We start from the raw sequence: 11,545 nt of genomic DNA on the forward strand, positions 1-11,545 counted from the left end.
TATTTTTAAAGATAGAGGAAAAGGACTCCTGTCTCTGTAAAGTCTATAGGAATTTCGTTGAAGTCTTGTGTTTTGCATTTATTTTTGTTGTTAAAATTTCTTTTTGTTGTTATTAGAGATAATAGATGAAAATTTTTTTTTAAAGCAGGGATACACAGTGGAAAGTAAACTTTCCTTTTATCCCAAACCCCAAATATCCAGTTCTCCAAAGTTACAAATTATGAATTTCATTAATATCCTTCCAGTGTTATTTTGTACATAAATAAGCATAAGTATATATATTTTTTCTTTTAAAAAATCTTTCCTATGGTGCTGAACGTATGTATGTATTCATTCCAACATTAAAAAATGTAAACTGTAGGATGCCATATCTTGCTTTTTTAATTTTATAATGTATCTTAGAGATTGTTTCATATTAATACATATAAATTGTTCTGTGCACACCCATAGTCCCAGCTACTAGGGAGGCTGAGGCAGGAAGATTGCTGTGTCCAGGAGTTTGAGTCCAGCCTGGGCAACGTAGCAAGACCCTGTCTGTATGAAAAAATAAAATAAAATAGTTCTTGGGCTGGGTGCAGTGGCTTACACCTGTAATCCTAGCACTCTGAGAAGCCAAGGTGGGAGGATCACTTGAGGCCAGGAGTTCAAGACCAGCCTAGGCAACATATTGAGAACCTGAAGAAAGAAAAGAAAGAGAAAGGAAAAAAGAAAGAAAGATAAAGGAAGGAAGGAAGGAACAAAGGAAGGAAGGAAGGAAACAACAAGGAGAGAGAGAAAGAAAGGGAAGGAAAGGAAGGAAAGAAGGAAGAAGAGGAAGAAAGAAAGAAACAAAGAAAAAGAAAGAAAGGAAGGAAGAAAGGAAGAAAGAGAGAAAGAGAGATTATAGGTGTGAGCCAGGAGTGGTGACTCACGCCTATAATCCCAGCACTTTGGGAGGCCGAGGCGGGCGGATCACGAGGTCAGGAGGTCGAGACCGTCCTGGCAACGCGGTGAAACCCTGTCTCTACTAAAAATACAAAAAATTAGCTGGGCCTGGTGGCGGGTGCCTGTAGTCCCAGCTACTGGGGAGGCTGAGGCTGTGCCAGGCACAGTGATGGATATATCCTGGTAGGGGATATATCCACAGTGAACCCGAGAGGCAGAGGTCACAGTGAACCGAGACTGCACCACAGCAACAGAGTGAGACTCCGTCTCAAAAAAAACAAAAAAAACAAAAAACAAAGACAAAAGAGAAAAAATTAGCTGAGTGTGGTGGTGCGTGCCTGTAGTCTCAGTTATGAAGGAGGCTGGGGCAGACTTGAGTCCAGGAGTTGGAGGCTGTAGTGAGGCACGCAGTGAGCCATTGCACTCTAGCCTGGTTAACAAAGTGAGACCTTGCCTCAAAAAAAAAAAAAAAAAAAAAAAAAAGTCATATTTTATTTAAAATTCTGCAGGAGGGTGAGGTGGCTCACGCCTGTAATCCCAGCACTTTGGGAGGCCGAGGCGGGTGGATCACGAGGTCAGGAGATCAAGACCATCCAGGATAACACACTGAAATCCTGTCTCTGCTAAAAATACAAAAAATTAGCCGGGTGTGGTGGCCGGCGCCTGCAGTCCCAGCTACTCGGGAGGCTGAGGCAGGAGAATGGCTTGAACCTGGGAGGTGGAGCTTACAGTGAGCCGAGATCGCGCCACTGCACTCCAGCCTGTGCGACAGAGTGAGGATCCGTCTCAAAAAAATAAATAAATAAAAATAAAACTTCAAAGTTTACATTCTGTTCCATAATATATCTGTGTTTATTGGCTGGGTTCGGGGGCTCACGCCTGTAATCCCAGCACTTTGGGAGGCCGAGGTGGGTGGATCACGAGGTCAGGAGATTGAGAGCATCCTGGCTAACACAGTGAAACCTCGTCTCTACTAAAAAAATACAAAAAATTAGCCGGGCGTGGTGGTGGGTGCCTGTAGTCCCAGCTACCCCGGTGGCTGAGGCAGGAGAATGGTGTGAGCATCGGAGGTGGAGCTTGCAGTGAGCCAAGATCTCGCCACTGCACTTCAGCCTGGGCGACAGAGTGAGACTCCGTCTCAAAACAAACAAACAAACATTTTCTTGTACTATGTCTTACCCCAAATCTTAGTCACACTGACAAGCCAGCAAATGGGGCTGTATGTATCAGTGCCTTTGTACACCCATTTGGTTCACTCCTGTGGAGCCCCCACCCTCAACTCAGCATGATCTGACCCCTCCTCACCCTTAGCTTGGTCCATTTATTTATTTATTTATTTATTTATTTATTTATTTATTTAGAGATGGAGTCTTGCTCTGTTGCCCAGGCTAGAGTGCAGTGTGGCACAATCTTGGGCTCACTGCAACCTCTGCCTCCCACTGAAACGGGAAAAGTTCCCTTGTCCCCGTCCCAGGGCGTATGACAGGGGAGTGGCTTGCTTCTTCAGTGTCCCGCTGTTCAAGCCTTTAGGGGAGCATACAGACGGGCAGGTTGTGGGGCTCCGACCCCATGAGTGTCTAATGGTGGATGTTTACAGCTCCTGAAGCCCCACTGGGCTTGTGCTACCGTATGCTCTTAGTTTTGCTGTCTATAGGTGGCTTGGGTTAACCAGCTCAATTAGACCCTCTACCTTGTTGCAAGGACAGAGGGCTTTCTGTATCCCGGGTTCTTGCCTTGGTATACCAGAAGAATTGGATCATACCTGGGCTTGGAGAACGAGTGCAAGGTTTTATTGAGTGGAGGTATTTCTCAGCAGGTGGGGGAAGCTAGAAGGGGATGGAGTGAGAAGGTTTTCCCCTGGAGTTGGCCCAGACTCCCCTCCGACTGCTCCAGCCAAACTCCGCATCGTTCTGCTGGTCGGTGGCCTGTGGCGTGCTGGTGTGCCGCTGCCTGTTGGTGCATTCCTCTGACGTCCAGCTGCTTGTGTGTTCCTCTACTGATGTGCTCCTCTAGCTGTCCAGCTACCTGTGTGTCTGCCTGCTAGGATTTTTATAGGCACGGGATGGGGATATGGCAGGCCGGGGTGGTCTTGGGAAATGCAACATTTGGGCAGGAAAACAAAAATGCCTGTCCTCACCTAGGTCCATGGGCACAGGCTGGGATGGAGCCCTAGCCAGGGACCATGCTCTTTCTCCCTTCCGTGTCATTTAAAGGGACTGTGCCCTTCCCTTCCCAGCACTTCCCTTCCTGTATTACCAGGTTCAAGCAGTTCTCCTGCCTCAGTCTCCTGAGTAGCTGGTACTACAGGTGCATGCCACCACACCTGGCTAATTTTTTTTGTATTTTTAGTAGAGACAGGATTTCACTATGTTGGCCAGGTTGGTCTTGAACTCCTGACCTCAAGCAATCCACTCGCCTCAGCCTCCCAAAGTGCTAGGATTATAGGTGTAAACCATTGCATCGGCCCCTTAGCTTGGTCTTGTAGCACTCTATACTCCAAAATTCTTTCTGGTTGCTGTTTGTCAGCCGTAACTGGAGTTGCCATAAAGGGATGTAATGGGCAATCTGGCTGAGAGTAAGGTTGGAAAGGGATCGGGCCAGGCTGAGTTCCAAGGGCATGAGGGATTCCCAGAGGATGTGACATGGGAATAAAATGGTCAGCGTGCTAGACTGACATCTTAGAAAGATCATTTGCTCCTTAATCTGCCCCCATCACTTTCTTCTAAAAGGCTCTTGTTGATAACCTCCACACTACTCAATCCTAGGGCACTCTTCAGTTCTGATCTCAATTGACATTTTTTTTTTTTTTTTTGAGATGGACTCTCACTCTGTCGCCCAGGCTGGAGTGCAGTGGCTCAATCTTGGCTCACTGCAAGCTCCGCCTCCTGGGTTCACACCATTCTCCTGCCTCAGCCTCCTGAGTAGCTGGGACTATAGGCGCCCGCCACCACGCCCGGCTAATTTTTTGTATTTTTAGTAGAGACGGGGTTTCACCGTGTTAGCCAGGATGGTCTCGAACTCCTGACCTCGTGATCCACCCGCCTCGGCCTCCCAAAGTGCTGGGATTACAAGCATGAGCCACTGCGCTCGGCCTCAGTTGACATTTCTTAGAGCCGATTTTACTTGATCTCTTGCAGCCCTCGACACAGTTGTTAACCCCTCCCACCTGAAATGTCCTCCTTTGGTTTATGTGTCTCTGCACGTTCTTGTTTTCCTTCTCCCTTTCTGGCTGTCCCTTACTAGTTTTTCACCATCTCCATTTCCATCAGGGAAAACTGTGTGTCAAAGTTGCTCGAGGCACAATCTTAGTTGGTATAATCCTTCCTTCTGCTTTCTCTCTTGACCCATTAGGAGAGTGTGAAATCAGTTTAACGCGTCATATAAGCATTGACAAAATGATGAAGCAACAGAATAGAAAGTGTCAAAGTGCATCGTGCACAGGGTAAATATTGTTTGAGGAAGCTTATTTCAGATTTAGATATAAATACACACATGCATATGTATGATGGCTGCAATGTAAAATAGTATCTTACTGTGGGATGTGGTGAAACAGTTTGAAAGCCATGGCTGTACAACTCCTCTGTTTATTTCTCAGGGCCAGAATTCTCCTAGGAATGTAAGATCTGTGTGTGTCCAACCGCCTACTCCACATCTCCTCTTAGATACCCTCTATGGAGACATTAAACCCAATATATCCAAAATCAAATTCAAGCCCTTCACCCTAAACTTGGATTTTCTCCTCTGTTTCGCATCTCAGGGAAAAGCCCCACCGTCCATCCAACTGCAGAAGTTAGAAATCTGGGCATCATCCTTGGTACTTAACTTTCTCCCAGCCCATGTCAAATATAGCTCCAAATCTTGTTGACTTAAACTCCGAAAGATCTCTTTACCCTGCTGTTTCTCTCCGTCCATCTCCACCTTCCATACCTAAGATGTCCTCATCTCTCACCTGGGATAACTATACTATATTTCCACTTGGGCTCTTCTCTGACCCAGTCTCCACCAACCACCCTGAATGATACTTGTAAAACATAACCAATCTAATCATGTTACTGTCTTGCTTACAAGTCCTTCAATGGTGCATTGTTCTTAGACCCACAATCTTAACATGGCCTACCGGATGCCCCCACAATCTCCTCTCCTTCTCTGCATTGCAGTCACATTTGTTGTGCTGGATATTGTCTTTTGACAGACAGCACCCATCCCCGTTCTATATGCCTTCCTATGCTACAGATGCTAGAAAGCTAAAACATCTCCCAACTCCCTTGCAGCTCGGGCTCTAGCACTTAGATGTATTTGCATAAAAGATGGAAGGGAGGCAGAAGTAAGCCAGATGGTTTGGGCTGTTTTTACTTGTAAACATGGTTGTGGAGACAGTAGTGCACAGTCCCTGGCTTTGTAGAGGCAGGGAAAGGACTTGGCATTTCATTGTCCTGCCAGTGGCATTGGCAGTGACTTTCTGATCCCAGGATCCTGTCTTTGGGTAGCAGCTTCACCACTGTGTCCTCATGCTCAGCCTTTCCAGTGGTGGCCTCCTGGCTTCTGTCTTTCTGACTGCGAGAGGTAGTAACTGCCTTGGCAGGTCAGTTCTATGGTGTTCTAGGAGTCATTCCTAATACCCAGCCTAGGGACCAGCATTTTCTTCAACAGCTAGAGTGGTTTCTGTTTCCAAATTCAGACTGACTCATTTAGTCTCTAGAACTGGTCATGCCTCCTCCCACTATAGGGTTGTTTTACTTGCTATCCTTTTGGCCTAGGTTAATACCCTTGCTATCCCTTAACCCTCAGCCCCATCTCTCAATTAACTCCTTATATGTCCTTTCCATCTCAGTTCAAACATTTTCTCTGGGAAGTTATCCCTGACCATTAAGACTGGATCAGCTTTCCTTGTTAAACAGGGATCTCACCCTTTATGTTTCTTTTAGTGCATCATCATCATCTATAATTATGTATTTGTGTGACTCTAGAATCTGAGCCCCAGGGACTTGATTATCCTGCTCAATGCTGTGTTCCATTGCTTAGAAAAGGCCCCTATAGAGTTGGTGCTCAACAGGCATGTGTTGAAAGAATGAATGGAAGGGAGGAGGCCAGAATGGAGGCTCTGAGGACAAAATCCACGTTTTAAAATATGGCTGGTAAGCCCTGTGACACCTCTTCTCGGCATTTTCTCCCAACCACATCTTCCCCTGCCTCTCAGCCAGTCCAAACGCACTGTGTGCTCTCTGGCCTCCAGGTCTCTACATCTACTATTTCTGCTGCTTGGGTGTCTCTTCGTTCTTAGCCTGTTCTTACTCATCTTGCAGGTTTCAGCAAGATGTTTTCTCTTCTAGGGAAACTTTTACTTCAGACAATTCTATACAGGACAAATGTTGGCCGGGCGCGGTGGCTCACGCCTGTAATCCCAGCACTTTCAGAGGCTGAGGCAGGTGGATCACCTGAGATCAGGAGTTTGAGACCAGCCTGGCTAACATGCTGAAACCCCATCTCTACTAAAAATACAAAGCTTAGCCAGGCGTGGTGGCACGTGCCTGTAATCCCAGCTACTTGGGAGGCTGAGTCACAAGAATCGCTTGAATCCGGGAGGTAGAGGTTGCAGTGAGCCAAGATCATGCCACTGCATTCTAGCCTGGGCAACAGAGTGAGACTCTGTCTCAAAAAAAAAAAAAAAAATTGTTAAATATATGATTGTAAACATTGCCTGCTGTTACTTATCTGTACCTTCCATTGCAAGTGCACTGTCTTGCTCAAGGCAGCCTATGGAGAGGGCCTTGCATGGGGCCCAGCTCTAATGCCCTCAGTATTTGTTGAAGTTGAATGATTCAGTGTCCTCTACTCAATCAGCCTCAGTCCGGGCATCTCTGCACACTTTCCAGAAGCCCAAACACAGTGAAGAATTGTAATTTGAGGGCTGCTTGATCAGGAAAGGAAGCTGGGGGAAGTTTGTTCAGCTCCAGTCCCTGGCTGTCCCTGGGCCACCAGGCAGGAGGCCTTGAAGCAAATCCTGTGGGGGATGGGCAGGGAAACAGTTTCTTCCTCTGCTCCCTCCTGGAGAGTGGGGGGATGGGGCCAGGAGAGGGAAGGTTCCTTCTAGGAGGCTCCCTGGCACAGTGCCTGCTTTGAGGAACGGGGTGGAGAGCATGGTGAATGCAGGCTTTCTCCTGGCCCCTGGCCTCCAGCTCTGTGAGACGGAGGGAAACTGCTGGCAAAGACGGGAAAGAGGGATGGAAGGGAGGGAAAGAGGAGAGTCTGCTTGCTTTGGGAGACAAGGAGAGGGGCTGAACTGGCTCTGAAAGACAGGATTCCCAAGAGCCTACCAGGTCCCAACTCCAGATCAGCTCTGGAAATATCCTCAAATCACTGAGTCTGAGAGTCAATATACTGGGAATGTTTAACTCTTAGGATCAGATCATCCTAACATCACCAGCTGGAAAATCCGTCAGAGGATTGTACCTGGGGTCTGCAGGGTACTGGACCCAAAGTCCAGAGAGCTTGACCCTATTCTGCCTGCAGACCCAGTCTCCGGGGGGGGGCTAACTTGGATAAGTCAGCTCCCTGGACCCCCCCCTTCTCTTTTTCAACAGCTGGAAGAAATGGCATTTTCCCAGAACCCAAGAATATTTTGCATCCCATCCACGGCGCTTACAATAACAGAAAGACCAGGAAGCTGGCAAACCACTTCCCTCTTTCCCACAGGTCTGTAATCTCCCTGAGGGCGGGTTCAGCTCACATATCTTACACTCTGGTCTCAAACCTGGCTGCCCATCAGAATTGCTTGATGATTAACTAAAATGTTTAACTTCCTCTAACAGTGATTCTGATTTCTTGGAGCTGTGTTAGGACTTAAAACCTGTTTTAACAGTGAGCTAACTGATTGTGATGCAAAGGGACCGGCACGACGTAGTAGGTGCTAAGTGTTGCCTCCAGGAGTGGGAAATGAATTTAGCAGGGTAAACAAATGGAGTGTAGGGGAACTGGGATTGAAATATGGTCTGGATCTGGGTAACTGTGCATCTAACACTTGGAAAGGAAATAGTGCACCAGTGTTAGCAATACAAAAGATAAATATTTATTCAGAACAAATTTTTAACAATCAATTTTACATTCTAAGCCACAAGGAAATAGCAAAACATATAGCAAAGGAAAAGCAAACACTAAAAGAAAAGCAGTGTACTGTCTTTTCTACTTGATAACACTTAGTTGGCCCATGACCTCTCGCTTGGCCTATCTCCCAAGTACATTTTAGACTTAACAGCTCACTCATAATTTTGGGTTAAAATCCATCTTTCTCCTGAGTCAGGAGTTGCAGATGAGCTCCAGCTAGCTGCTTCTCTAGGGTTCCTAGTTATTGAGGCTAAGGTGCAAATGTAAACCTTTGGTAGGTTTCTTTACACAGGGTCACCCCCATTTCTCACTGGTGACAATGAATGGGGAAGGGGTAGGGCCTCCAAAGGACCTGGCACACTTTAATCCAGAAGTGGTGCCCCAGGGAGCAACGCATGCACCCTGGAGTGTGTTCCTTGGTCCTTTCCGTATCTCCCAAGTATTCAGAAAACCCCTCCTTAAAACCTTCTCTTTCTGCTCCCTCCTCCAGATGATTTCTCAGCATTCCTCTGGGCTCAACATTCTGGAGAGATCAGACTTTCTGGGCCCTCAAGTGTTGAGGAAATTGTTGTGAAGTGTGAGAGGTAGTGGAATGAGCACCGGGCTTGGGGTCAGGGGACTCTACTATAGGCTGGCTCTGGCACCAGACAGCTATGTGATTTTCACCCAGTCATTTAACCTCTTTGGGCCTGTTTCATCTGCTGGAAAACCAGGGAATTGGTCTAAACCAACTCTCAGGTTCTTTCCAGCAGGAATATTCTAGATTCCATGATTCTATGAAAAATGGCTTCTGAGCCACCAAAAGAGCTGTCATGAAGTCCATGCATTTTTGTGCCATAAAGAGAGGCCCTTGGCCACCATTCAGAGCTTATTGATTCAGATTATATACACTTCTAACAACACTGGTTTCACAAATTCTGACCACGTAGATTAAAAGCAGCAAATTAAATGAGGGAGGGGAAGAGCTGCAAAAGGTAGACACTCTGATAGAAGCCACAGTCAACAATGTTTTCAATTAAGCAAACACTGATGGAGTGCCTACCACGTGTTGGGCCCCGTACCTAGTGCTGGGGCATAAAGATGAGCAAGGCAGCCCAAAGGGTGAAAATCCAGGGGAAGACAAGGTATGGGGCGGGGAGGGCAGGGAGAGAGAGAAAAAGTACAAGAAACAAAACAAAAACCCAATAGAAAAACGAAAATAAAATTTAAAAAAGGGAGGGGCAACACATCTGCACGCTACAGTTCTCCGCAGTCGTTATTGGTGACAGAGTCACCAATTCAGAACAGGCTGAAATGGAGTAAACTCGGTTTAAGAAGGCATAGAGAGATGTCTCTTGTAGGTTTTAAAAAGATCTCCTTCAAAAACGATAAAAAATGGTTTAAAAAAAAGTTTTGGCACTTAAGAGGGGTAAGCTGGCTGTGTGTTCACCCTGGCAGGCAGGCGGGTGTTTAGTGCCCGGCCACGCCGGTTAGCTGAGCTGCCACGGAATTGTGAACTGCTTTGGGACACTGGGCAAAGGCGTGTCCTCGCTTGCCACAGAGGTTGCACACGATGCCCTTCCGGCAGTAAGGGCTCAGGTGCCCCTCCTCCCCGCACCTGAAGCACCTGTCCTGCGTGCAGCTGCCGCTCATGTGGGTCCGGGAACCACATTTAAAGCATGTCTTGGGCTGCCCCTTGTACCAGCTGTAGCCCCTCTCGGCCCCCAGGAAGAAGGCCCCTGGCAAGTGCCTGACCCCGCCCTCCCCCTGGCGCAGCTCGATCTCGCACTTGTACTCCCCGGTCCAGATCCCAAACCTGTCGGTCACTTTCACCGGCACGGCCAGCACGTCGCAGTGGCGCTTGAGCCAGGTCACAATGTCCTCCACGTCCACCGTCTCATTCCGGAAGAGGATGAAGAGCGTCTTCAAGCTGGACTTGCTCCGCCCCAGCACCACAAAGTTCTCCCAGCAGTCCTCCTGCTCCCGCTTCTCCTCGTAGACGCGCAGGAATAGGGCCAGCTTCTCCGCCGAGCGGAAGCTCACGTCGAATTCGCGGCTGCCGGGGATCTGGATGACCGCGTAGATGTCGCTCGGGTCCATGCCGATGGAGCGCAGGATGAGCGCTCCTACCACGAAGTCCCGGGTCGGGCAGGAGCCCTCGTCTCCCTGGAAACAGATGCGGACAAGGAAGCGACCCTTGCCCGGGCCCGCCCCCGCCGGCTCGTCCTGGAGGGGCCTTTCGGCCGCGTCCTCGGCCTCGCCGGGCCTGGCCGGGGTCGCCATGGCTGCCGCTGCCGCCTCGGCCTTCTTTCTCCTGCCCGCCTCGGCAGCGCCCTTCTTCTTGCGGGGGTCCGCCGCCTCGCCGGCAGGATCTCTCCGGCGGCCCTTCGGGTCCCCGCGGCCAGCAGGTGGGAAGTCGCCGAGGTCCGGCGCCGCTAGGCCCGCGGGGCCGCCGACCCCGGCGCTCCCGCCACCGCCGCCGCTTTCCTCCTCCCGCCGCGGTAGCCGCGGCTCGCGGAATTCGCCCTTCTTCTCGGCTAGATTCTTTACCACCTGGGCCCAGCCCATCTTCTCGCGGCCGCCGTCGGCCTCCTCGCCCCGGGCCGCGGGCCGCGCGGGGGGCAGAAGCTGCGGCCGCCCCCGTTTCCTCTCTTCCTCCGCGCCGCCGCCGGTGGCCATTTTACCTCCTTCCCAGCATCCTCCACTCGCTCCCGCAGCCAAAGGGCGCCCATCGCGCGCGCCCGCCCGCCGGGGCTGTGGGGGTTTGGGTTGTTTTTTTTTTTTTTTTTTGAAATTTGACGCTACCCTCCCCCGCCGCTCCCTCAAAGGTATTCACATGCGGCGCATATTGGCCAGCGCCGGCTCTGCACCCCCTGGTAACTGCTGAGCCTCTCTTCCGCCAGCGCTCGCTCCAACCTCACCTCCGTCCGCAGAGGGATGGGGCGCCCGGAGGCGTCCCTTTCCCCAGCGCGGGTTTGGCAGCCTCCGGCCTCGCTCTCGAGGATTTGGCATTTCGCAAGCGGTGCTCGATGATTTCATGCAAGCAGCTTTGCTAACGGCCCACAGCCCACAGGCGGGACGAATTCAGAAACATCTCCCCCATTTTGTTGTTTTCTTTGTACTTTTTCTGTTAAAAAAGCAAAAACAATAGCAAAATTAAAACTTAGCTTTCCTTTTCCCCAGAACTGACTGCAATGCATTATTTTTTTCCCACGTCGGATTATGCACATTTTCAAGCAGAAAAGTTGAAAGTTTTACAGTGAACATTTTACCATTAACTTTTTATCATTAAAATTTTACTCTGTTTTATCACACTACACCTTGATCCATTCATCGGTCTTTATTTTTTGATACATTTCCAAGTAAGTAATATTGCATTATTTTTACTTTTTTGAAAAGACCTCCGTCGTACTTAGGATGAAGTATGAGTGCTTCTTACGTTCCCGGTACTGTGTTAAGCACACTTCAGACTTTATTACATGGAATCTTCCAAAAACGATGCCGTAATTATGCCCATTTTACAGATAAGGAGGCAGGAATT

The 11,545-nt window shown here is 49.0% G+C and overlaps 1 protein-coding gene across 1 annotated transcript; it reads right to left on the reverse strand.

The window, feature by feature from the left end:
- Positions 1-7,967: 7,967 nt before the first annotated feature.
- ZCCHC3 (zinc finger CCHC-type containing 3) lies at positions 7,968-11,315 on the reverse strand. Its single transcript, XM_003904920.5, has one exon. The coding sequence runs from the start codon at positions 10,681-10,683 to the stop codon at positions 9,475-9,477; it is 1,209 nt and encodes a 402-aa protein (XP_003904969.1). The 5' UTR covers positions 10,684-11,315; the 3' UTR covers positions 7,968-9,474.
- Positions 11,316-11,545: the final 230 nt, after the last annotated feature.

Source organism: Papio anubis, chromosome 16, assembly GCF_008728515.1.
Source record: "Papio anubis isolate 15944 chromosome 16, Panubis1.0, whole genome shotgun sequence".
NCBI lineage: Eukaryota > Metazoa > Chordata > Mammalia > Primates > Cercopithecidae > Papio > Papio anubis.

Bases quoted from the DNA above. Each gene is read 5' to 3' on its own strand.
- ZCCHC3 (XM_003904920.5), bottom strand. From the start codon at position 10,683: ATGGCCACCGGCGGCGGCGCGGAGGAAGAGAGGAAACGGGGGCGGCCG.